The 27,338-nt window shown below is 39.7% G+C and overlaps 1 protein-coding gene and 1 non-coding gene across 4 annotated transcripts; both read left to right on the top strand.

The window, feature by feature from the left end:
* ATN1 (atrophin 1) lies at positions 1 to 24,876 on the top strand. Of its 3 annotated transcripts, XM_070938419.1 has the most exons (12): positions 1 to 185; positions 3,411 to 3,475; positions 11,883 to 12,091; positions 15,174 to 15,311; positions 15,677 to 15,790; positions 16,315 to 18,284; positions 19,068 to 19,290; positions 19,545 to 20,262; positions 21,146 to 21,289; positions 22,660 to 22,840; positions 24,296 to 24,389; positions 24,673 to 24,751. In XM_070938419.1, exons 3-11 carry the CDS (start codon positions 12,014 to 12,016, stop codon positions 24,348 to 24,350), a joined length of 3,621 nt encoding a protein of 1,206 aa, XP_070794520.1. In that variant the 5' UTR covers positions 1 to 185; positions 3,411 to 3,475; positions 11,883 to 12,013; the 3' UTR covers positions 24,351 to 24,389; positions 24,673 to 24,751. The 3 variants fall into 3 exon arrangements, with proteins under 3 accessions (XP_070794520.1, XP_070794522.1, XP_070794521.1); XM_070938421.1 differs by lacking the exon at positions 24,296 to 24,389 and having other exon boundaries at positions 24,673 to 24,876; XM_070938420.1 differs by lacking the exon at positions 3,411 to 3,475.
* Positions 24,877 to 27,224: 2,348 nt separating this feature from the next.
* On the top strand, positions 27,225 to 27,285 carry LOC139313549 (U7 small nuclear RNA). The gene has a single exon (XR_011600144.1). It is a non-coding gene; the product is annotated as a U7 small nuclear RNA (small nuclear RNA).
* Positions 27,286 to 27,338: the final 53 nt, after the last annotated feature.

The following is a 27,338-nucleotide window of genomic DNA, read 5'->3' as shown; positions in this document are numbered from 1 at the left end:
AGACACCGCTTGGAGCGCGGTTCTCTTTTCCCGCTCCCCGATCTTTGAAGTCCCGGGGAGAAGAAGGAAGAGGAGGAGGAGGAAAGGAAGGAGGAGTTGCTGGTTGCCACAGCTGCCTCTCTGAGTCTCTCCTCCACTTCTTCTTCTTCAGTCCTCCCTTCATTCGATCTCCCTTCCGGAGCCCGGTAAGTGCAACTCCTAGTGTCTTCTCCTTCGCCTGCTCGGTATCCATTCTCTGTTCGAGGGGGGGCGGGGGGGAGGGACGGAGATCTGTTCTCCATCTCTGTACGAGGATTAGCTGAAGGGGAGCCAGAAGAAGGCAAGGGGGCTGTCAGAAAGCTGGATGAAGTGGGCTTAATTAAAACGACGCACCGGTGAGAAGGTTTGACCCTCTTCAGGTCGTCCTATAAAGGCATTCGCACGGCGACACTCGCGCAAATCTCTCTCTGTATCTGGGAGAAATACGACCTCCTTGTCCACATAGAGCGCTCTGCGGAAGACACGGGAGATCTTGGAAAATCCGAGAAGAACAGCTTCCTAAAACAGAGGTGGCCAACTCTAGGGAGCCCTGCAGAACAAGTCCACCCCTACCTATCGTGGGCCTCACAAAACAAGTCACCTTCCATCTGTTTACTAGAACAGTCAAGAGAAACTCCTGGCTCTGTAGAACCTGCTCGGTGCTATAAACGTGTCAGATGTCTGAAGCCCTCAGTGCTCTTGGAGGCCATGTAGTTCCGTAGGACCAGGAATCTGACCCTTAGAATACCTTTTCTAAAGATTTTGGTCTAACAGCCCCACTCATAGATGGCAGGAGAAAAGGGAGGTCTGATAGCTTGCAAATCTCACAGGCTTCATGGAACTTGAAGAGAAATATGAAATAGATGAAGATGAAATAGAAGTGACCCAATGCATATGTGTTGTTCTCTAAGAAGGAGGTTTCCTTTGAATGAGGGTTGGGTGGCCTCTCAGTCTCTCTTCCAGAAAGGTTTCTTGTTTCATAGAAGAGACACTGACTAGAATCAAAGTGTATCCACTTCTCTCTAAAGCTATTTTTTTAACTGTTTCTTTCCTTTTCATATGTCTTTCAAAAGCCTAGCAGATGTCTTCTCAACTCTGAATACTTAGCATGATTACTTAGCGTATTATATAGCATGTTTAGTTGCAGCCCAGAGAAGCAGGCTAGTTTAATTTTAAATTGCCTATTACATTAAAAGGTAAAGATTGTTTCATGAATGAATGAATGGCTGAGGTTAAATTTGAACTCCAAGTTTCCTGGCTCTGAGTCTATACTTTTCTTTAATAAACTATACAACCAAAAAGTTCCATCCTGGGTAGACTGATGTGATGATTCCCATTGTCTACTGACTTAGAAAGGTCACCTCCACAAAACCACAAGGAAGAATCCACATTGCTTCAGAAGAAGTCAGTGTCTCCACCCCTGGTTCCTTGAGCTCCTTCATTTGCCAGATAAAATAAGAATACTTTTAACAAACCTGAGGGGGGGAATCTGGAGAGTAAATCTACTAGGTTATATCTGTCAGTTGGTATGTCCGTCTTTAAAATGGTTGTATATTGTATCATTTTTGCTATGTGTAAGTATGTCTAGATAGAATGCATTGTGCATGGTGGTCAAATCTGCTTTATGATCTGTTTCTCTTTATGTATTTTCTTGTTGCTCTTCTGCCTTTCTGATAAAAACTTCCATGTTACAGCAAAATTTAGAGAATAGTAGAGAGAAAAAACAGGGATTTGGGAAAAATTAAAGGAAAACAAGGGAAGAAATAGAATTAACAAAATATGTTTTGGTGTTTTAAGCAGGAAATCCAAATGATGCTCATTAGTGAATATTAGTGAATAAAAATATAATAATTATGGATTGTTTGGTGCTCTTTGATAATAGTTTGAACTTAATCTCCCAAAGTAAATCTCTTTACCCTTCCTTAATGGTGGTCTGGATCCTTGGAATTTCAGTGGTTCCTCATAGAATTGAGGGATATAAGTGTATGGATTTATTGCTGTGTTGATGTTATATGGCAGAGGAGCAAACAAACTGGAATAAAGGACTAAGAGAAATTAGACTTTTCACAATTGGGAACAACTACCAAAGAGGTGAAACTAAGCTAAACTGTAGACATGTTGTGAAGTAAAGGTAAAGATAAGTGAATTTTGGATCCACAATAAGAATTTACTGTGCTCTTTCAGTGGGATATGTGCAAGAGATCTTCCAAGAGAAAGTGCAAGAGATAGTGTTATTGAAAGAGACTACTGTAAGGATTTTCTGCTCTGTATATGCAAATGACTTAGATGGATCCTGATTGATCCCAATTTTTTATTTAAGGAAATTTCCTCCAAACAGCACAGGGTTGGATTGGTTTCCTTTTCATTGGTTGCCTCTTATGATCTCTTCTGATACCACTAGAGGTGCTCTTGGGTAGTGAGATCATAGAGCCACCAATGGGAAGAAAAATCTCAAAACATTGTGCAGCAATAGCAATTGAATGGATTGCGGTCTGTTTTATCTGAAATGGTCTAACAATTTGTGATATGCCAAACATAGTTTATCCACTGCTATATATGATGATCTATACATTTTATATTGGATTTTCTGATTTAGAGTAAGAAAACTAGGGTTATCAAGCAGTTGCTTACGGTTTCCTTTCTGAGGTTTATTCAAGAACAGAAATGTTGGCTGTGCTCGAATATTTCTCTGCAGAACAAAGGCTTTGATAAGATGACCAACTGGATTTTTTCTTCATCTCAGGTTCTTCATGAATAAAGATTTTTTTCCCTCCCATATATCTTGTCACTGAGTAGTTTCTATTGTTCATTGGTGCTCCAAAAGCACTTTAAGAAATAAGAATGAAGAAGAGTGTGCCTTGATTTTGTAGCAATTTTGGAAGTATGCATGTTTAGAAGTATGCCATAGCATACTTCTTGAAGAACGTTTTCTGTATAAATGAACTGAAATGTTTATAGAAGTTAGTGTTGGATAATCATAAAATTGTTGAGCGGGTACCTCAGAGATTCAGGATAAAGCCTATCCTTAACCATGAAAACTAACTTGATGCTTTTGAGTGAGTTGTATGTTGTCAGCCTACCCTACTCCTGCAGGGTTATTGATTTGGGGAGAAAAGTGTAAAAAAAGTTTCTTTTTCTTAGTGTCTAGAAAAAAGGCAAGTTTGCTGAATTTCCTATAAATATTTTATTTTATTTGTGTGACTGTTGGCTACTCCCCCTCTTCATCCAAGAAAAACACAAGTTCTGAAGAAATAGTGGAAGATCAAGAATACCAAATAGTTGACAGAAGACCGTGAAAAAAGTTTTTTGCAGTTAGGTCCTACTTTGTTGGATAATTTCTCTCTCTCCTAGTGACATTTGCTGAAATGTTGCTTTTAATTGTCCCCAAATAGGTTGAAGGATTTTGAGGTGCCATTTATGCTCAGCCCTTCCTGATGCCACACAGAGTTTGCAGCAGGTATTTTTTCTTTGTGACCACCAAATGTTCAGCTCCATCCAGTCGCCCAGACTCTACCCCAAATTAAAGGATTACAGGATCGTAAATAGGGAGAGGTTTTTTTTATTTATGCTCAGCCATGAAATTTGTATTAGTAAGACGGATCTCAACACACTTGGCTACTGTAGGAAGAGCACTGCCACATTTGTGTCAAATTATGTTTTATGTATATTACAGCTCAGTCAGTCTATCTTTGTAGTAGTTTAAACAGTGAGACACAATCTGGAATAAGGAACCTACTTATCTGAGGCCCTAGAATAAACGACTGCAGGTAAATCAGTGCCATATATAAGTGAAGACTTTATATTATGAATATCAGACTAAGAATATTATTGTCCTTATTCAGGGTAGGCAGTGAATGCTCTGGTTTAATACAGGCATGCCTCAGAGATGATTAGGTGGCTCAGTGGCTAAGACACTGAGCTTGTCGATCAGAAAGGTTGGCTGTTCGAATCTCTAGTACAGGTCTCCTGCGTGAGCAGGGGGTTGGACTAGATGACCTCCAAGGTTCCTTCCAATTCTGTTACTGTTATAGATATTGTGTGTTTGGTTCCAACCCACCCCAATAAACTGAATATCGCAATAAAGTGAGTCACACATTTTTTTTGTTTCCTAGTGCATATGAAAGTTATGCTTTTACTATAATGCAGTCTTAAATGTGCAGCAGCATTATATCTAAAAATGTTAATGCCTTAATTAAAAAATACTTTATTGCTAAAAAATGCTAATCATCATCTGAGACTTCCAACGAGTCATAATGTTTTTAGCATTCAAGGTACCCCTGTATTTAAAAACATTAACACAAGAAAAATTATTCCAGACAAGGCAAAACTTAATGAAGGCCCCAGGAGACTTTTCAATACATATTGGCCACTAGCATATTATTATTTTATTCTGATTATTCCAACTCATTTCTGATTATTTCAGAGGTTCATTTCGTTTTGGGAAAAGAATTCCACAACAGTTGACTTAGAAATAATTATAATTATAATTATATAAATAATAATATTTATTTTGCTTTAGATTTTAAGACTAGTGATGTTTTTTAGTGTTCTCTCTATTTTTTTCAATTGCTAAAGAAATGCTTTTGCCTCAAATTTGTAATTTTTTCTTCTAAGTATCTTTATTATGTATGGCATGATGCTATTTGGAAGGAAAAGGGGTATTATTGTGGCATTATTATTTATTTCTTCTTAATATTTTATCTTAAAAGAGCCCTTGGAACTCTTAAGACATTCCATAAAACAATATGAAAATCATACCAGTAGTATTTAAATTAACAGTCTGAATGCCATTCTAAAAATAGTATTGCATACAATTTATAAATTAGGTATAAAACTGATGTAGTAACATTACTTATTACATATTGAGCTGAAAGCCAAATATGTAATTTTATTCTCTAAACGATCATGTAATGTAGATTAAGGAGAAGAGTTACTTCCTCAAGGTCACCCAATGAACATCATGACACAGACAATAATTGGAATTTCAGTTTATTTCAGATAGACTTTGAAATACATAATAAACAAATTTTAAGCAAAAAAATGCAGAGGAAATTGGAACAGAGCTAAATACAAGAGGAGGTTGATATAATTCTTGAGGTGAAAGAAATAGAAATCATTTAGATAGTATGTGTTTTACTCTATGTGGAAAAGGTACACTGAACTAAATAATTTAGACTTAAGTTTAGGATGAATGAACACTGTATTTGAATTTCCATTTCTAAAATAATCTAGAAATTATCTTTACACATATTCAAACTGTCTAGTCAGAGTGTGGCCAATCCTGCAGACCCTTGAAAATGTTTTGTTAATCTTTGGGATTGAATGGCACGAAGAAAATATAAGAATCCAGAAATTGTACTTCATGATGGACTGCATGGGATCTCCCTTTATCAAACACCAAATACCTTACCCTGAGAATAATTTTAATAACCAGTTCTTCTCCAGAGCTCTTGGCTTTCAGTTTAGTGAGGACTATAACAGCTAGAGAACCACTAAACTGAATGTGGCTTTTTCTGCTGCTTGTCTGCAAGTATGGGAACTAGAGTCCAAAATATGGCAAAGTGATTTGTTGGGTCACAAAGGGTGCCATTTTGATCTTGGTTATCCGGTACCTTCATTGTTCCAAATCTTTTTGCTAAGCCCAGTATGTCTTTAGGCAAACCACCCCCAAATAAGAATCAGTTTGTCTCCATACTAGAACAAATGGAGACGTGTAGTTTAGCTTCCCCACAACCAGTGGTGAAATCCTACTGGTTTGCACCAGTTCAGGCGAAGCAGTAGTGATAAAAGCTGCCGGTTTGGCGAACTGGTAATGATAAAAGCTACCTGTTCAGTGAACCGGTAGTAAAAAAAACAGCTACTGGTTGATCCGAACTGGTATTTCCGACATCAGCTGTGCCGCGTGATTTATATTCACTAGAAAGCAGGAAATCCAGCTGTTTCCCTCCCCTCGCTGTTCTACTTACCTTGTTAAGCGTCCTTTTTCCACACAAAGTGTGCGTTTGGTGCACACTGTGTATGTGCACATGCGCAGCATGCATTTGGTGCACACCACATGCACATGCATGCGTTTGGCACTCACTGTGCATGTGCGCCCATGCAGCGTGCGTTTGGCATGCACCTGCATGCACGGGCTCCGAACTGATGACAAACCGCGGAGGATTTCACCACTGCCCACAACTCTTTGTTTCCAGCAAAAAAAATATTTTCACTATTGGACCCCAATTTTGCAATAATACCGCCCTTGCTTTCAAGAAAATATGGTGGTTCACATTTATAAACTCAGCTCTGTCATTGTCCTGCAATTTTGGTCTCAGAAAGTACACATATTGTACATATGGATAGCAGTGCTATAACATCCTGTATGGATATTTAAAATGACATGTTTGGATTAACACAAGTGTGAAGGCAGCAACTACATGTTTTCAAATTAAGCCTTCAAATCCTACTATATTAACTGTTTCCATATTGATTATATTTAATCAGCTACTCTAATGTAATGACTCTGTATTGAATTGTGATATGAAACCCATCTGTGCTATCTGATCTGTGTTGGCTCCTTATACACATTCTGGTTTCTATGGCTCATGATGCCTGCCCTAACCTATGTCCACCAGAGAATTTCTGCAATGGTATCCCATAATCGTGGAGGCATAAATCCTAGGCACATTGTCTTGAAATAGTTTTCTGTTCCTGTTGTAAAGATTTCCTGGACCATTTTTCATGCAGATATTTCATTATAATTCACTGCTAGCACTGATGATGTTACCTAGTTTGATAATGAAACATCTGCAGATAAGCAACCAAACACAGACAACACCAAGGATCCCACAATTTAACCCTGAGACACTAATATTGTCTTGTATCAGTAATGTCAGGGATTCTTGGGACTTCAGGCATGTAATTACAACTATAATGAATTTGCTATTAAAAGGTAAAATTCAATTCAGATTAGTTTTCATGGATTTAAAGCATTGAAGTGTATCTGGAACTAATACTGAAGCAGTTTTGATATTTAGCGTTAAAATAGGACTTACAGAATAAGAGAAGTTTGACAATTAGAAATTATTACTAAAATAATAAAATATTAATATTCTTTTCAAACTATCTTGGCCAATTTCAAAGCAGGATTAGACATGGCTAGTACTTGAACAGGAGATCACCAGGAAACCTTAAATTCATAGATTATCTTGGCAGTAAAAAAATAAAAATAAAAATTCCATTTCAAATTATTGCAAGGAAAATTACTTTGGACATTCCTGGAAGTTGAATTTGACTTGATAAAGATTTTACACATAGTCCTCGACTTACGACCACAGTTGAGCTCAAAACTTACGTTGATAAGTAAAACATTTGTTAAGTGAGTTGTGCCCCATTTACCATTTTTTTTGCCACTGTTGTTAAGTGAACCATTGCGATTGTTAGTAACACGGTTGTTAAGTGAATCTGACTTCCCCATTGACTTTGTTTGTCAGAAAGTCACATGAAATCAGAAAGCTGATCACATGACCCTAAGACACCACATCCATCATAAATATGAATCAGTTGCCAAGCATCTGAATTTTGATCATGTGACCATAGGATGCTGTCATAAGACACTTTTTTCCATCCCGTTGTAACTTTAGTCACTAAATGAAATGTGGTAAATTGAGGACTGTCTGTACTTGTTTAGAGTGCTCAGAGTTTTTACTTACTGTATACTGTCTTTATAATCCTGACAGATTGGTACTATCTCAAAGATAGATCACTATTATCATATCCATTCCTTGTCATAAATAACCTTCCAAATGAATTTATGGCACAGATAAATCTTGTTTCGGGGATATTCTACATTATGGCTACTAAAGTTAGAAGACTATTATATGTTAATGCTTATTTTTTTCTGCCATGCCAACCACGTTTGCACTGAAATGGTGTTGCATAACATGGAGAAGCATTTCAAAGGCAGGAGAGCACACCAGCCCAGTATTTGCATATATTCTAGCATGCATCATTATTACTGAGATACTGTTTAGAAACAAAAGTTCCTACATAAGTATATACAATTGCCTACAATTTTACACAGTAGTATAATACTCCATATGAAAAAATTAACAATAGAATTTGACTGGAAAGCTTAAACAAATAGAACATGTTAGAATGAAAATGTGTTTTGTAAGTTATACGAAATAAAATTAACATCAGAAATGGAACCTTATGCCATCTTTCTTGCTTTGTTCTAATCTTGTGTTGAATTTTTGAGGGTGCATATTTTAGTCTGAAAAAAGAAAGTTTGGAGTGGGAAAGAGCATGAAATGCTTAGCTGTCCACATTTTTTCGCTGAGTGCTACAGGTAGCATGCTGTTGTGTACAATCTGTATTTATTTTCATCTCTTAATGTTTTGCCTGGTGTAAGTGAATCATTCTTAATGCATAGGCCTATACATGTTTACTTAAATGTAATTGAGTTTGGTGGTGTTTCCTTCAAAGGGCCATGTGAGAAGACAGATAGGCTAGAAATAGTAAATTAAAAAGTGGGCATAGGATAGCACCATCAGATTAATTTTTAATGGAATAAATTTGTGCTATCCTTCTATTTTAAATCTCCTAGGACTTTTTTCAGGCAGTTGATATTAGAACATGCTTGTGTGTTCAGTTCAGTTGGAATTTTTTTAGTGCAAGCTATATTAAAAGGAGAACTATTGTGCTTGTTTGATTCCAGTGAGCCTTGTATTATTGTATAATACCCTTTTCTATTGGGTTATTTGCAGATCTCTTAGTTTGTATTGAGGCTCAATAATAAAAGTTTCATACTTAAATGAGCAATATTCCACTTTTAAAATGATTTCTTCCCAAAAAATAATAATCAATTTTCAGGATTCTACTGATGAGCCCTCTGTTTCCTTAATTGTGTTATCAGATTTTTTTTAAAAAAGAGGGAGATACAAATGTCTGTTCCAAAATTCACACACGAATACGAGAGTCAGTAATTAGGTCCATAAATTCTGTATTTTAATCTGTATTTTATGATATAGAGTAATTATTGGATTGCTTGAAGAAATATTGAATATAATATGTTGTTTTAAACTACAGATTTTTCATCTGATATGACTGTTATCTGGACTTTTAACATTGTGCCAGGAAAAATATATTGCCAGTTGAAAGCTTGCCACTTTGTGTGAAATTTCCATTGGCTTAATAAAATTATTGCCTCCATAGGGGTTAATGTTACTAGAATTTTGCCCTGCATCTACAGAGTTCAGCAGAATTGTGGTTTCTCTATAATATTAGCATTTGTTTTCAGAATTTCCCATTCCATATTTTCTCCATTTTAGCTATCCTTTGTTGACACTATTACTCTTTTACAAATAGGTTACAATGTATACCTAATTGAACTTGTTATATTCAAGACTTTGTTGGAAAACAATCAACCTCTATATAAGTATTATCATTGTCTTGCACAAACATCCTAATTTCTGAGTCTTTTTGTGCTTAGAAATTACATCCTGGATAGTTTTATATTACCTCTGTCTTCATTTAAGCCTCCTTTAAAAACCAAAAGTAGAAACCTTGGTCTTGATCCTTTAGTCTTCAACCTCAACAAAATCTAATTAGATAGAGTTTTATGTGTTTTTCCACTCATAGTTACTTCCTTCTTTAGCTTATTTTCTTTGTCATTGTAAAAATGCAGATTTTTAAGCTGTTGTACCAAGTAGGAAAAGTCAATTTTAGTCAAATATATAAATTATGCATCCTCAAAGAGAATAGAGTTTCCACTTGGGTACTGTAAATCTTCTTTCTTTTGTGCATGATCTCATAGTTAAACGGCTAAATTTGATATTTTCCAAGTCGCATGAAATCCCAGCACAAACTACATTGGCACTGGGAAAGAAAGCCCAACTCTCTCTCTCTTTCTTTCTTTCTTTCTTTCTTTCTTTCTTTCTTTCTTTCTTTCTTTCTTTCTTTCTATCTATCTATCTATCTATCTATCTATCTATCTATCTATCTAATCTCTCTCTCTCTCTCTCTCCCTCCCTCCCTCCCTCCCTCCCTCCCCCTATCTTAGTCAATGACTCTGGGTGGCTTACAATTCAAAAAATATGTTACAATCAAAATACTAAAAACATTTTGAAACAATACAAACAATAGGAACATCCAAAATAAATATATATAACAGCTGAGATACTTAGCCAGTTAACAATATAGCCAGGAAATGGGGCCCTTGACACATTCAGCATCCCAGCAACATAGCTAGGATGTTAATGCCTTATGAAAGTCTAATAGGTTTGGGGCCATTCTAATCTCTGAAGGGAGAATGTTCCACAGAACAGGGGCCACTGTGGAAAAAGCCTATATTCTAGTCCTCACTAGTCGATATTCTTTGGCTGACAGTAAAAATATTGAGGTAACTGACTAATATAAGGTCAACTGAAGTTTCAAAAATAGGTCCAAATGTCCCACAATTCTTCATTCAGTAATACAACATTATTAGAGCACTATCATTGTTGCCTGAAGCTGAAGGTGTGAAGTAATACCTGGGTCAACTTAAGTCATGTGAACACAAGCCTCACTTTAAATAGCTTCATTGCTATAGGTGGACTTGATCCAAGCCACATAGGCAGCACTTCTCATAAGTAATATGCCATGCAAAATGGTACTTAACTGATTAAATTAATCTCAGATTAAGAGATTAAAATAAGATTAAATAAAAGATTAAATAAAAGAGGCTGAAAGAGGCATGAAAGATTAGATAAAAGAGGCTGAAAAGAGGCATGAAAGGCTGTAGTTTGTGCAAGCCGAGATCCTGCAAATGGTTACAAAAGCTTCATTTCTTTTTTTGAGATACATGTGGACAATTTGAATGTCCATAAAGTTGTAACCAGATTAATATTTATATTGCACTAGTGAGGCCACACTTGTATCCAGTTCTGGTCTGGATGATATGAAAAAGATGTTGAGACCTTAGAAAGAGTGCAGAGAAGAGCAACAAAGATAATAAGGGGTCCCAGGCTAAACCATATGACAAATGGCTAAGGGAACTAGGTATGTTTAGTCTAACAGAGAGAAGGACAAGGGGTGATAGCAGTTGTCCAGTAGTTGAGGGACTGTCACAGAGAAGAGGAGGTCAATCTAATCTAGGGCAGGAGTAACGGGTGGAAGATCATTAAAGAGAGTTCCAACCTAGAGTTCCAACCTAGAACTAAGGAGAAATTTCCTGATAGTGAGAACAATTAATCAGTGGAATAGCTTGCCTTCGGAGTTGTAGATCCTCCATCACTGGAGGTTTTCAAGAAGAGATTGGAAAGTTGTTTGTCTGGATTGATATAGGATCTCCTGTTTGAGCAGTGGATTGGACTGAAAGACTCCAAGATCTCTTCCGACCATATGGTTCTTACATTCCATGTTCTATTTTCTCTGTCAAAGCACTAACATGGTGTCTGTTGATGGAGTCAAGGTTATTTAGGAATTTACAAGGTTGTATGTAACATGGATTAAACAAATGTTAAAACTACTTTGTATTGAAATTGTATATTCAGAATGATATTGAACAAGACAATATAATTAGACCGCAAATAGCTATTATAGTAAAAGCTGCAAAATAAACATACAGAAACAATCATAATTAAAGTGTCAGCATCTCTCGGTATTTTAAGCCATTAATAATGTTATCAGTTCTGGAGAAAATGAATTCTAAATAAATAATTTTCTGGTTTTTCTCCATTATTGTAGAAATATGTAAATTGGTGATTTTTCAGAGAGAAGCTTTAGTATGCCATCTAACATGCACTTTTAAGTTTTAAATAGTTTTATTTAAAGAAAACCTTTAGCTCTAATTCATATAACATTTTCTAACTTCTTATCTTTTTCTCCAAATTCTGTTTTAGAAATTGCCAGGAACTCATTGCATACCTGGATAAAGTTTCTTGCTGATTATTTTTTCTGAGGAGTGCAATTCTTTGAGGCTCTTACCTCAGTCCCTCAAGGAATAGCGGAGTGGGAAAAGGTACAAAAGTTAATGTTTTCATCCACCCGGACGAAGGAGAATGGGGACCCTACACCCAAAAGAATGAAGACTCGACAGAATAAAGATTCTGTAAGTAGGATGAAATAAAAATAAGAATATACAATAAGAATAAAAAGAGCTTAATTTTATTAAGAAAATAAAAGAACCTGGTGTTAGACCAGGTAGCTGCTGCTGTCAACACTGAGGGAGAATACATTTAGAAAACAACAGAAGCATTATACAGATAGTCCTCGACTTACAACAGTTTGCTTAGTGACCACTTGAAGTTACAACAGCATTAAAAAAGTAACTTACGACCATTTTTCACATTTATGACCACTACAACATCCCCATAGTCACATGATTTACATTTGGATGCTAGACAACTGATTCATATTTATGACGGTTACAGTGTCCCAGGGTCATGTAATCCCTTTTGCAAATTTCTAAGAAGCAAAGTCAGTGGGGAAACCCGATTCACTTAACAACCATGTTACTAATTTAACAACTGCAGTGATTCATTTAACAAATGTGGCAAGAAAAGTCGTAAAATGACTTCACTCAACAAATTTTTCACATAGCAATATAAATTTTGGTCTCAATTGTAGTTGTAAGTTGAGGACTATCTGTATAGAAGTGTTGACAATCTTTAGGAATGTCTTGTGATTCCTAAATTTAAATAATAGGGGAGCTATTGAAGTGTGAACATTTCATTCATGAGTACAGGTAGTCCTCGACTTAACGACCACAAATGAGCTCACAATTTTTGTTGCTTAGTGAGACAGTTAAGTGAATTTTGCCCCCATGATATGACCTTTCTTGCCACAGTTGTTAAGTAAATCACTGTAGTTGTTAAGTTAGTAACACAGTTGTTACATGAATCTGGCTTCCCCATTGACTTTGCATGTCAGAAGGTGGCAAAAGGTGATCACATGACCCCAGAACACTGCAACCGTCATAAATATGAATCAGTTCCAAGCATCTGAATTTTAATCATGTGACCATGGGGACGCTGCAACAGTCATGTGAAAAACGGTCGTAAGTCACTTTTTTCAGTGCCATTGTAACTCTGAATGGTCATTAAATGAACTGTTATAAATCAAGGACTACCTGTATCTGATAGAGTAAAGGGGCTGGGGTGCGGATTGCTGTGGTTCTGTCATGAAAACATAGTGGATGAGTTTTTCCAAGTGAAGAAAAGTTTCAAGGTTTTGTGGATTAATATATTTATATTTGATTCTGAGTTATTTATGGAGTTCAGATGGAAATAAATATTAAAGTGTCCTGACTCTGTCATCTTGAGAATAGCAATAGAAAAGTAGTAAGAAAATAAAACTACTATTTTATTTATACTGTAGTTACAAACTTTTGATTTAAGTAATAATTCATCTTTGAAGTTCTACAATAACGGCAAATTTAATATAACGAAAGACACACTCCACAAAGTTCAGTATAAAGTAATGTTACTTAGCTATTCCATAAAAAGAATTATTAATCACTCCTAGAGGGAAATATTTTTTTAAAAAAATTCTTATTCCTTTCATCTTGTATTAATAAACCTGAACCAAAATTACCCTCAAAATGAAAGTAATATGTCCTTAAATTTCTACCATGTCTATTCAATTAACAAACATTGGCTTCCACCAATTGATGAATGGATGCTTTAATCATCCTCAAATATTTTTGAAGATCTTGCCATTTGATCTCTTGACTGGCAAAAATTCAGCCAAAAATTCTGGAATTAATGGATTGGCCAGGTTTGAGGACCTCCCTTATGGTACACCTAGAACAGGGGTGTTAAACTGGTGGCCCATGGGCTGGATGCGTCACATGCAGGCCATGTCCACCCCAGCTCCACGAAGGGGAAAAATGTCGTGAAATGTCATGTGATGGCAACGTGACATGGTGGGTTTGACACCTGTGACCTAGAACATTCATAGACAGGTATTGTTAGATTCTGCAAGGTAGAAGAGCAGGAATAGGAAAGTTTTTCTGCCATGAGCAAGTTTCATGAACCACACAGGATCAAAACCAGACCTTTAATAATAATCAACAATTTAAATCTGATTAAAATTGACAATCTAAGACAGGGTTGTCAAACTCGATTTCATTGAGGGCCATATCAGGGTTGTTTTTGACCTCGGGGGGTGGGGGGATAGCCAGGGTGGGTGTGGCCATCTCGACATCACTCCTGTTGGTGCCTGTGGCACACGCCGCCCTCGCGAGCTCCATTTTCACTGGCAGAGGGTTACAGGAGGCCGCGGCAGCCGAAAACGGAGCTCGGGAGCCCATTTTCACTGACAGAAGGACTGCAGGCTGGTCCTTTGCTGTTTCTAGGGTGGCCCCGTGGGCCAGATCTAAGTACCCCGTGGCCCGGATCCAGCCCCTGGGCCTTGAATTTGACACCCCTGATCTAAGATAATTTGTCCTTTTTGTTACTTTAAACTAACTTATACAACTTAAACTTCCAAGCCTATCAGTTGTGGTACTAAGTACCTAACATACTGGTTTTGCAGTTTTACAAAGACAGCATAACCAGGAAATAACTGTACATGGATGGTAATCATCCATACTTAATTTAGCAGATCACTTGTTGTATTTCACTAAGGCAGAGGAAAAAAAATGTATAACACAAAATTGTTCTCCTACACTGAATGGAGTAGAAAGAATGTAAAGAGAAGAAGTGGTTGTTTGTAAGACAGTTTGCAATTTTTAATACACCCGGAGCTACAAAATTCCATTGTTATTTTTATTTTAAATGTATACTACATGAAATGTACAGTATTTTGCTATTAAAAATGCTTAATCTGAAGTCTTTCACTTGCCTCACCAGGCAAGCAATACTTTAGACAAATACCTGTAAAGACAAAATCATTATAGACAATGAGATTGATGAATCCAGATACTGAGATATTTTTTTTTAAAAAAATCTTTATTTACATTTATAAAAAAGAAGACAACACACAGACATAAAAAAACAAGACAATAAACATAAATAAATGCAAACAATACCTTAGTAAACTTAATATTTAGCATACTGAGATATTTTTGATAGCCTTACACATAATGAAAATCCATACTGAGAAGAAACAAAAGTTCAAGCCAGGAGACAGGAAAGAATTGGAAGGAGATGTAAAAACCTGAAATAAATAATTGTGTGTTTTCTCAAAAGATGTCAATGCGGAGTGGTCGAAAGAAGGAGACTCCGGGGCCCCGAGAGGAGCTCAGAACCCGGGGTCGAGCGTCTCCTGGTGGTGTCAGTACTTCCAGCAGTGATGGCAAAGCTGAGAAATCACGACAAACTACCAAGGTAGAATTTTCAGCTGTTTGCAAAAACTTTTATTAGAGTTTGAAGGTCCTGCCTCTTTAAGGCAAATATTGTTTATTTGTTAACCTACATAACCTCCACCATCAGTTGTCCTAATCTGCCCTAAATCTGCCCTAAATTGGGTGCTTAGCAGTCTGATACTTTCTCTGCCACTACATTATTTGTGCGATAATGGAATCGCCTATGTGACCAATACAGGAAATAGTTTCAATTAACCTTGCTTGCTTGTGAATTATATTACATTTTCTGTAGCTAAACAGAACATTTAACATGTATATTTTGAATAAATGATATTTACTTTTTTTTGCTCTGCAATATGTCCCTTCCCCTGTCCATTTGTCTTGCAGAAAGGTCGTGTGGAGGAATCAATGGCACCTAAAGGAAGCAAGCAAAGTCGATCAGAGGAGATTTCAGAAAGTGAAGGAGAGGATACCAATGCTGCAAAGAAAACTAAAACAGAAGTAGGTTTTTCCTACAACTTTTCTTCCTTAAGATGGCTCAGCTCCAAACATCCCCAGAATTATTGTTTTCCTAAACTCATGTAGCCAAGAACCAACCTAGAACAAAGGAGAAATTTCCTGACAGAACAATTACTGGTAATCAGTGAAACAATTTACTTCCAGAAGTTGTGGATGCTCCATCACTGGAAGTTTTAAAGAAGAAATTGGATGGCTATTTGTCTGAAATGGTGTAGGGTTTTCTACTTGAGAAAGGGGTTGAGCTGTGGAAGGGACTAGAAGGTCCCTTCCAAATCTATTAATCTATTAAGAATTCACCTCTGCTCTATCATGATATCTGACAGTTGTGGTTGTATTTTCCATTGCTTGTTAAGATAGCTGATTATTCACACACAAATGAGGCAACATTTCCTATATCCAACTGCAATTCTTCTTTTAACATAGCTCCACAGTTTACCTGGCAAGGTCTCTTTTAATATCCCTGAAAGAGTGTCTGCTGAGTATTCATTGTTTTTCTTAAATCCTAGGAGCTGCCAAGGCCACAATCTCCTTCAGACGTGGACAGCCTAGATGGCCATAGCTTCAACGATGAGACAAGCAGTGATCCACGAGACATTGACCAAGATAATCGAAGCACCTCTCCCAGTGTCTACAGCCCTGGCAGTGTGGAGAATGATTCTGATTCCTCATCTGTGCTTTCACAAGGACCGGCCCGCTCTTATCATCACCCCCCACTCTTTCCCCAGAGCCCCTCACCAGCTCCCCTGCCAGAGGGTCTTGCACGTCCCCCAGAATCCAACTTCAGCTTATCAGGGGAGGTTCATCCTCAGGGGCCCCCAAGTGGCTACCAATCTCAAATTGAAACCCAGGCCTCAAGGATTTTCCAGGCGCAGGGCCAAGCCCCGCCAGTTCCCACTCCTTCCACCAACTCATCCTCCTCCCCCTCTTCTTCGTCCTCTTCGTCCTGCACAATGCATGCTTCTCTGTACCCCAATGCTAATGTGGTCCAACTGGGACCCAAAGTTGTGAGTGCAGGAGTGGGGATTCCAACACCAAGCGTGCGTGAGCAGTCCCTCGGTACTAAGCACAACCCACCTCCAACTACTCCTATTTCACTAGCCTCTGTGGCAGGTGGCTTGCCTCCTCAGAAGACGCCTCCAAACAATTCTCCATCAATAATTCCTTCTGCTGCTGCGACTTTCCCACACGTGCTAGCCAATCTGCCTCCGCCTCCAGCTCTGCGCCCTCTAAATAACATGACTGTGACCTCCAGCTCACCAGGGTTGGTGGGGCAAGCATTAAGTGGACATCTTTCATCGCCCCATGCAATAGGGCAGGATAAGTCACCCGTCCCTTCTCGTTATCCCTATGCCCCCCCTCCTCCCCCACCCCCCAGCTCTTCTGCTCAGTATCCCCTTCCTCCCCCTTCCCAGGCATTACCCAGTTACAGTTCATCATATGGCCACTCCTTTCCACCACCCAGCAGCCTCTCTGTATCCAGCCAGCCACCCAAGTACACTCAGCCCTCCATGCCTTCCCAGCCTGTATGGAGTCAAGGCCCACCACCCTACAGCCGCCCACTAGGGAACACTAACTCTCATCCTCCTGCCTCCTTTCCTGGTCAGTCCACTCATCACCAGCAGCAGCAGCAGCAGCAGCAGCAGCAGCACCATCACAACCACAGCAATGGTGCTGGTCTCTCTCCAGCAGCAGTTGCCACACCCCAGACATCTAGTAGTTATTCCCACCCGTTAGAACCAGGTCCACATCACCCTCCTCATGCTGCCTATGGGCTACGCCTCTATCCACCCCATAGCCATGCTACATACAGTCAGGCTCCTTCTGCATCTTCTTCTTCCTCTTCCTCCTCCTCTTCCTCCTCTTCTTCCTCCTCCTCTTCCTCTTCCTCATCCCAGGGGACATACTCTGGACTCTGTAGCCACCCTCAAGGGCAGAGCACAGCCACCTATGCTTTTCCTCCTCCCCCTCCCCCTTCACCTGCCCATGGGGCTGGACCCCCTGTCACTTCTGCTTCAGTTACCCTCTCCACTGTCATAACCACAATGGCCTCTTCTTCTACAGCTCCGTATAAGACAGCATCGCCTCCAGTTGGAGCCCCAACGACAGCCCCTTATGGGAAGCGCACGGCTTCTCCATCTCCTACTTTCCAGCCGCCAGCCCCATACAAGCCAGGCTCTCCTCCTGCATCCTCGGCATCTTCCTTCCGTGTAGCCACGCCCCCAGGATACAGATTAAGCTCTTCTCCGGCAGCGGGTGGCTACAAGGCCCCCTCACCAGCCCCCATTGTCCCTCCTGCCTCTGGAAGTATGGCTGCCCCTGCCCCACCCTTGCCTCCCCTGCCACTCAGTGCTGCACAAATCAAGCAAGAGCCTTCAGAGGAATTTGAGCCCCCTGATAGCCCAATGCCTCCAATACGGAGTCCTTCCCCAGCTCCCAAAGTGGTGGATGTCCCAAGTCATGCCAGCCAATCAGCCAGGTAAGGAACACAAGGAAATGGAGAGGGTGGAGAAGGGAGATCAAGGGGTTGGGAGCAAGGAATTCCTTCTTTGACCAATTGAATTTGCAGAATTCAGCAGAAGAGAATGATGATGTAGAAGGTTTCTTTAATAAAACCCGAAAAGTCAGCAAGTGGGCTTGGAATATTCCTATAGGGACAGAGTTCCTCCATTGCCCCATGCTATGTATATTTAATCAATTGATTCATACATCACCCATTTCTAAAAGCTTTGCATATGACAGCTTGTTAAAATCTCAAAAATTAGAATTGCTGTTGAAAAGGAACTTCTGATGGACTTTTCTAAGCCATAGTGCTTTGTATGGCTTCTGCATTTTACCTCTCTATTCAAGAAACAGAAGCAGAATTTTTCTTTTAACGACCCTTTAATCCCTTTTATCGGGGTGGAGTTGGGGCAACTGAATGGAGCTGAATGTTTATGGCCGGATGCCCTTCCTGATGCCTACACAGAATTTGCAGCAGATATTTTCTCTTTGCGTCCTGATAGAGAAACATCTGGTGCCTAGGATTGAACTCTCAACCTTCCAAGTGAGAGGCGAGTGTTTTCACCTCTAGGCCACTGTGCCGCTCACAAGGAATAGAAGTAAAATAAACAAGGCAAAATTAAAATTGTTGTGTCATTTGGCCTAATGTTTGTAATTCTTGCAGGTCAAATAATCTTGTACTGTTTTTCTTGAAGAATTTGAGTTTACCAAGGATGAGTTCATATGGAGGCTGAGATATTCAGGTTTCTTTCTCACCCAGGTTCAACAAACATCTGGATCGTGGCTTTAATTCTTGTTCACGGACTGATCTCTACTTTGTGCCCCTGGATGGCTCTAAACTGGCCAAGAAACGAGCTGATCTTGTTGAGAAAGTGCGGAGAGAGGCTGAACAGAAGGCCAGGGAAGAGAAAGAACGAGAAAGAGAACGGGAGCGAGAGAAAGAACGGGAAAGGGAGAAAGAAAGGGAACTGGAACGAAGCGTGGTAAGTAAATGCCAACTACATGCAGAAACTCCTCCTTTGATTCTTGGCTTCCCCTCTGAAAGGATAATAGAATTGCAGAATCAGATATATCCCTGCCAGAGGTTTTCAAAGAGCTGCTGCCAGTTAGAGTTGAGTATGCAACCCATGTTTATTAACTGCCAAGTTTGTCAGAAGGTAGATGCGCTGACACATATCACAAAATATCCTTGGCAGGCAGAACACGTCTCGCTAAATGACCTACTCTTCTCTTGCAGAAAGTTGCCCAAGAGGGCCGAGCAGTAGATTGTCCATCTCTTGGCCCTGTTCCTCATCGCCCATCTTTTGAGCAAGGCAGCGCTGTAGCGACTGTCCCACCATATCTGGGTCCTGACACGCCAGCCCTTCGCACCCTCAGCGAGTATGCCCGGCCTCATGTCATGTCTCCGAGCAACCGGAATCACCCCTTCTATGTCCCGTTGGGTGCAGTTGATCCAGGATTGCTTGGTTACAATGTGCCAGCCATCTACAGCAGCGACCCAGCCACGCGGGAGAGAGAATTGCGAGAACGGGAAGCCCGTGAACGAGATCTCAGGGATCGTGACCTGCGTGAGCGTCTTAAGCCTGGCTTTGAAGTTAAACCAGCCGAGTTGGAGCAGCTCCATGCCGTGCCCAGTGCTGCAATGGATCCTTTCCCAAGGCATGGTGGGCTGGCTCTCCAGGCAGGTCCAGGCCTCCACCCTGCTTTTCCCTTCCATCCAGGGCTGGGCCATCTGGAGCGAGAACGGCTAGCCCTGGCGGCTGGCCCGGCTTTGCGCCCTGACATGTCTTATGCTGAGCGATTAGCAGCTGAACGACAGCATGCTGAAAGAGTGGCTGCTCTGAGCAACGACCCTTTGGCTCGGCTGCAGATGCTCAACGTGACCCCCCATCATCACCAGCACTCCCACATCCACTCCCACCTCCATCTCCACCAGCAGGACGCTATCCATGCAGGTAAGATTCCTTAGCCTCCAGCATGGTCTGGCAGTAGATTTCAAATGTCTCTTTGGAATGGTTGAATTATCACTAGAATGTCTTTGGAACCTCACCTGATTGGACACTTTCAGTAGAAAGACTGAACACGGGATTCGTGTGCAAGGGAAAACTAATATGGCAGGGAGAACTCTGGGTTTCAACCATTCTCCTTGATGTGCTCATTTTCAGCTTACATGAAATGTTGCTGGGTGGAGGGTCTTTTAGTCATGTAACACTTTTTCTTCTTAAGAGTTCAGCTGCAAGTTTACTTATGTCAGTGAGAATTAAGTCTCAGCAACTGTGTTAGACCTATCACTCAGAAATGTCAGTGAATTAATTATGATCTCTGTATTTGTAACCTAAGATTGATAACTAAAACTGCATTCTGAGTACCTCAAGAAAGCTTTCAAGGTCCCTGCCTTCCCCTTCCTTCCTCCTTCCTCCCTCCCTCCCTCTTCTTTACCTTCCATCCTTTTCTACTTTTGATGAAATCAGGATTAGGACTATATGCTACATCTAAATCAATAAGCAAATGAGGTAAGCTGTTGAATATTTACATATAAGTATTAAGATGAGTATTTGCACAAACAAAAGACTGGCCTTACCTCAAGCTTGAATTGTCTGACTACAAGGTAAGCCACTGTTCTTTTTGAATTGGCCTTTTATATAGAAAACTGTATTTTCATACTATATTGTAAGATTACAGAAAGGATGTTATATAATACTATATATAATTAATTAATCCGAATACAAGGAACTAGGCTAAAGTGTATTCAAATTCCTTATATCCTACACATACAGTATGTAGTATTGTTCCCCCCATTCTTCCTTGTGTACCTAAAAACTAATCTCTCCTCTGCAGCTTCTGCCTCTGTTCACCCCCTTATTGATCCACTGGCTTCTGGGTCACATCTCACCAGAATACCCTACCCAGCGGGCACTATACCTAATCCACTTCTGCCTCACCCACTCCATGAAAACGAAGTGCTGCGCCACCAGCTTTTTGGTAAGAACTTTAAGGAGTGGGGAAAATATGATATCAACCAAAACAGAAAGGCATCTAGAAACGTTGGGTGGGGGAAAGGAATAAAGGTAAAGGTTCCCCTCACACATATGTGCTAGTTGTTCCCACCAAATGTGGTCCCTATTTTTTCTACTTGCATTTTTTTACGTGCTTTCGAACTGCTAGGTTGGCAGAAGCTGGGACAAGTAACGGGAGCTCACCCTGTTACACGGCACTAGGGATTCGAACCACTGAACTGCCAACCTTTTGATCAACAGGAATAGCAGTAGAGAAAATGGATTGAGAAAATGGGTGGGTGCCCAAATCTGGAACAGAAGGAATGATAAGGAGGAATACCTTAGGACTGGTGTTCTCAGATATATTCTTCATGAATTATCTGACTTTTAAAATAAGTCTGCCACCTGTTTATTTTTAAACAGATTATACAGTTAGCCATCTCAATCTTAAAATAGGCAGTTCAGTACACAAAACAGAAGCAAGAAATAAACAACAAAGTAGAGTCTCCTAAAAATGATTATCCAATCCTACTATAGATATTGAGCTCTACTCTTAAGGTCTCATGTCTTAGTGCCTTAGAAAAATCCAGATCTTTAAAGATTTCCAGAAATGGGGCAGGGAGTCAGGAGTGTCTGCATTTCGGGGGACGGGGGGGTTGTCTGATCCATAAGACAGATGCCAAGAACAGAACGGAGGTTTCCTAATTCTCAGTAAATAATATTGTTTAACTGAAGGGATAGACTGTGCCTGCCTTGTCAGATCTGATGGGATAGGCAGAAATAATCAGAGGCAGGTAATTCCATAAATAAACTGAGTTGATGTCTAGAAATACAAGAGAAAAGTAGGTAGTATTTTCCCCAAATTACTTTCCAAGAATTAAGTTGTTGTAAACTTATGCTGATCCACAAATGGAAAGCTAACTGACAGCAGAACTGGTTTTTCACCTGTATTAACATTCAAATATTTATTAAAATAATAAAATAAATGCATTTAAAAATTGTGAGCCTATGGTGTAGGACTGGTGAGCAATATTCAAGAAGGACATTCTCCAGGTCCGGACTGGAATCTAGATGTAGACTTGAGGAAAGATAAAAAATAGGCTCAACTGCAAAGAGAACAGCAGAGCATCTTTTGCCTTGGAGTGATACACAAAAGAAAACTTCTACATGTGTCTTTTCTTTGTGAAAATTATCCAATGCTGACATTTACTCTTCTTTGTCCTATGGAAGGTAAAGAAATCTGCAATTCTTCTTTATATTGTGTTTTGCTAAGCAATGATCCCACGACCTCTGAATTGGGTCCATGTTGGAACCAGTCGCAATTTATTGTTCTGTCTTTTCTGCTTTTGTCTGCAGCTGCCCCCTACAGAGACCTGCCTGGCTCTCTGTCTGCCCCAATGTCTGCAGCACACCAGCTCCAAGCCATGCATGCCCAGTCAGCAGAGCTGCAGCGCTTGGCCCTGGAACAGCAGCAGTGGTTGCATGCCCATCACCCTCTGCATGGGGTGCCACTTCCCACACAAGAGGATTACTACAGGTAAACTAGCATTTTAAGATGTGCACACATTATGTTGCTTTTCACAGGGTGAAAATAGTCAGTTCAGACCAGGAATTGGTAATTCAGAAAGTGGTTTTAAATACAACTTCCTATCTTTGCCTTAATTTAGAGAGAGATAAAATGTTGAATGTAAAAGATTCCTGGAAACTTATTTGGTTCTCCTTGATCAGACTGGTAATAGTGAAGAAGCTTCTCTGAAAGAGAGCTAGAATATTATCTCCTATCCAAAGTTTCCATCTTATTATTGCATGAAAAATGACATCTTATTACGCAAGTAACCTAGACATTCTTTGATTATCTGCAAAGTGCTGTTATTTCTTGGCAGATGAATTCATGTGAATTTGCTGCAAGAGAACTTTTGAAAAATAGAAATCTGGAATATTGTTGCATTATGATATTTCTTTCTCAGTAGATACTTGCATTGGTTGATTGGTTGGTGGTTATTATTCAGAATCGGTTTGTAAAGCTGTGCTCTGCTTCTCAAAAAGAAGGCAATCCATTGCACAATATGAGAAGTAAATAGTAACTTCATTGAATGTGGACTGTAATCATGGAATTGAAAACCGATTCTGATTTCCATGATGATATTGAGCTAGTGTTAACAGAGCTGCAGTGGCTTTTAGATTGTTTCCTAGCACCATTCAGGAAGCTGATCTGACTTTCAAAGCTTTAACTTGTGCCCACCAGTTATGTTGGACACAATTCCTAGGCAGTCTTTGATCATATAGTTCAATGTTTCTGGAAAGCACCAGAAGGGAGAAGACAGATATAGAAGAGTACATTTGTCTTATACTCACCTAACATTTGGTGAAGATCATCTTTTGAACTCTTTCTTCATATATCTGTTTGCAGAGGTTAGATGACTGCCAGACGTTCCAGTTATGTTGGAACGTCATTTTTGGGCAGGTGTAGAGATGGGGAACTTTGCCGCTGAACTACAGTTTCCAACATATCTGCCATCACAGTTAATAATGAAGAATGCTGGTTTCTGTAGTTCAGAATATCTGGGGAGCCACTGGTTCTTCACCCCTATTCTAATATCTTATTGCTGCCTTTTAGGCAACAAAGACGTTCTCAAAAGTATTTAAGTTTCTTTAAAAAAACTCCTTGTAGCTATTTCAATTTGTTTTCTTTTGTTGCTTTATTATTGTTATGCTATTTAGGTTTTTATTTGGATTTGTTTTGTAAGCTAACTTCAGGGCTTTATCAGGGGGTAAATTCATCAATTGAAATATTGTAGTATTTTAATGATTTTACACTTATTGCAACTGTAGTTTGTAAGCTACTCTGAGAATCTTTTCAGGGGTAAAGAAAACCAACCAACCAGAAATTAAATTGACAAGGACTGACTCCAAATGACTATCAGTCTTTCCCTTTCCTTTAAGGGCCCTCCCAATACTTGTGAGGCCAAGACTGTTTTATTTTCTATGGCAGTTGCTGCTGCAGGAAGAAGAAAGAACTAAAAGTTGCAGGTTTGGGGCACAACTAAGGCTGGTAGAATGGATGGCAACTAACTCTCCCCCAATAGGTATTGGACTGATTTTTACACTATCTTATTTCAGGCCACAGTTGAAGATATGCCTGTTCATCCAGGTATTTATGGGAATACTATCTTAGGATCAGAATAGTTTATCTGTTATTTAATTTGCTTTGCAAGCAAACCTTTTTTGTTTTTGTGGGTTTGTCATTTATTGTTTTCTCAACACCATTATTACATAGTCCATTATATTATGTAGAGATTTATTTTTTAACTATATAACTTAATGATGTTGTGTTCACTCTTTTCCCTCCCTCCTTTCTTGTTTTTACAGTCACCTGAAAAAAGAAAGTGACAAGCCCCTTTAAATGGACCCCATTCCCCACAATGATGTCATTATCCTTTGTTGCTGCTTCTTCTTCTTGGAGAGGAAAATCAACTTATCAAACTCTGGATGAGGGAGAAGCTAGTGACACAATTCCCTAAATCATTCAACAAATCCAAACAACTGTGGTGGGAGGGAGAAGGGTAGTACAAGGGAAAATATGAAAGATCAAAAAAGGATTTTGGACAAATGGCTCGACATTCCCTTGTTTCAGTAAGAAAAGGTATGAATTATCATGCATTCCTTTTCTCCCTGCCATGTCCCTCCACCACCACTCTCTAGCCCTAAGGTGGATGTCACTAAAAGCATAATGGGGCTAAATGGGGTCTCCCTTTTTTGTACCTTGACAACTAGATGGTTTTGAGGAACATTGCATTGTCAGACTTTCAAGAAGGCATTATCACGTTCCTCTTCAACCCTTGAAAGACTGGGCCAAGTTAAGAGGTGCATAGCACCACAAGATGGTTTGAAGAGAGCAGCTGCTTTTTTATCCATGCCTTGAGGGAACTTTGATGATTCTGGAAAATACTGTGGAATGACAGCAGTGTGTTTCCCTCTCATTTCATTAGTGAGGGAGATTAATATGGCCACACAGTGCACAGCATGGTTGAAATTGTCTCTGATGGCAACTGCTCCTTTTCCCTTCACCCATTCCAGTCGATGTACTCATGCACATCCCGTTAGACGTGGCAGTTTTGCGTAGCAATTTGTGAATCCTTGATCTCCCCATGTGTGTGTCTAATTCCACAGTTGTATATCTTGATCTGTCCTCATATATATATATTTACATAAGAACATTAAAAGAAAGTCAATTATGGGAGAAGAATCTCCCTACACAACCAGTTCCACCCAGCACACACATGGGTGTGCAGATGCACGCGCGCGAACACACACACACAACTAATTTATATATAAATGCAGCTCTTAAAAGAACAAAACCAGCCAAGTAGCCAAAAAAAAAAAAAGCCTTCCAAAATGTTTTAATGTTTGCTTTTTCTGCATGCCATGGGGCTATTATTATCAAGTAATCAAGATTTTAAAATTACATTCCCTGCTAGTTTATTGCAAAGCAGGGAAATGAAAAAAGATACCTTGAAAACAGGATCTATTATTCTCTGCTGGAGTGGAATATAATATCTTTTCCCACTATTTTTGCAGCTCCGTAGGGTCCTTGTGTTAGCAATTGCATGGAGTTATTGAAATTAGCACCTTGGATAATTGCAACACCTTGTGAGTTTATCAAGGATTCATTCTCTTCAGTCTGTATAGTAGAGAAATACACATATGAGAGCATGACTTGGTCAGCTGTACGCAGGTTTGACTTGTGGGCTCCTGTTCATGGCATCCTGAGCATTGATTTATGTGGATGGGACACTCTTCCATCATGTAGAAAAATCCTTGCCCTGGTGAGGGAATGAAGCACCAGAAATGATAAATAGGAATTTCTAGCTCCCCTCTTCCCCCAATAGTACCTTTTAACAACCATATCCCCAACAATGAGATTTGTGAATTACTGATCACTTTAGCATGGTCTTTAAGTTGGTAATGAAAAATCAGCAAGAATTGGGGAAAAGACAGTGGCACTGGACATTTTCTCCGCTGCTAGCAGAGAAAAAGGGCACGAGATTAAAGGGATGAGGCCATACTTAATTACCTTTAATCTCAGAATGTCTTTAAGATGCTTGGCCCGAATCACATTCTTTGGAATGCAAGTAGCTTTTGTTGAAGATGTACTTCCTCCCTAGTTTAAAGACGCGCTTTATTAGCAGGCCTGAGCTAGGGGAATATGTCAAAGGTCCTTCAAGTGGAGTAAGTATGCAGCTGCGAGTGGGCACAATTGCCCACAAGTGGCAAACTGATAAAGGCATCTCTGGGCAAAGCAAGAGATGGCATGAAATCAACCTGATACTTTGTGCCACCTGCCTTCATAGGGCAGGTCCTCGGGCTTAGAGGATTAGACACTGAAGAAACGGGGCGTGTATATAAAACTGCACACACTACAGCATACTTGTATAGAAATTCCCTAGCGTGAAGAGCCCATTCAAAAACCTCAACCTACTAGATCCCCAAAAATGATTTCGCTGTTTTCCCATCCTTTCTCCGCTTCGCTTGACTTAAGACACCAAAAAAGGGGAACGATATGGCCGGAGCAGCTCGGCTTCCTCACGGAAAAAGCCGAACTACAACTTCCGGCCGTTTCAAAGTTCGGAACCCCTTTTCCGGCTCTCCCTTCCCCCCCGTTTCGTCATTGGCAGGGCGCGGTCTTAAAACTCTGGCCAATAAAAAACGATCTCTTTAGCATACGGCTTTTACCGTGCCCAAAGCTTAAATTTTAAGGAATAAATACATAATTCCCGCAGGAAATACGGTGGGGCCTTCTTTTTTTATATAATTGCTTTTATACTGCCAGCGATGGGATAGAATGCGCATTCATATTTTATTCACCAACACCTGAAACGTGTTCTATTCTCCGTGGGTGAATGCCGCGCGCCCTTCCATCTCAGTGACTTCAGCTCTTTTTGTATTTGTCTAGAAGGCTTTCTGCTGTGGCGGAGAGCCTCCTAAATTTCGTCAAAGTAAGATATGTATCTATGTAAGAGATTAAAAGGCTGCGA

The sequence above is a fragment of the Pituophis catenifer genome, unplaced genomic scaffold (genome assembly GCF_029215685.1).
Source record: "Pituophis catenifer annectens isolate HBS135680 unplaced genomic scaffold, rPitCat1.0.hap2 SCAF_2, whole genome shotgun sequence".
Classification (NCBI taxonomy): Eukaryota; Metazoa; Chordata; class Lepidosauria; order Squamata; family Colubridae; genus Pituophis; species Pituophis catenifer.
This window is presented reverse-complemented; position numbering and strand designations above follow the sequence as displayed.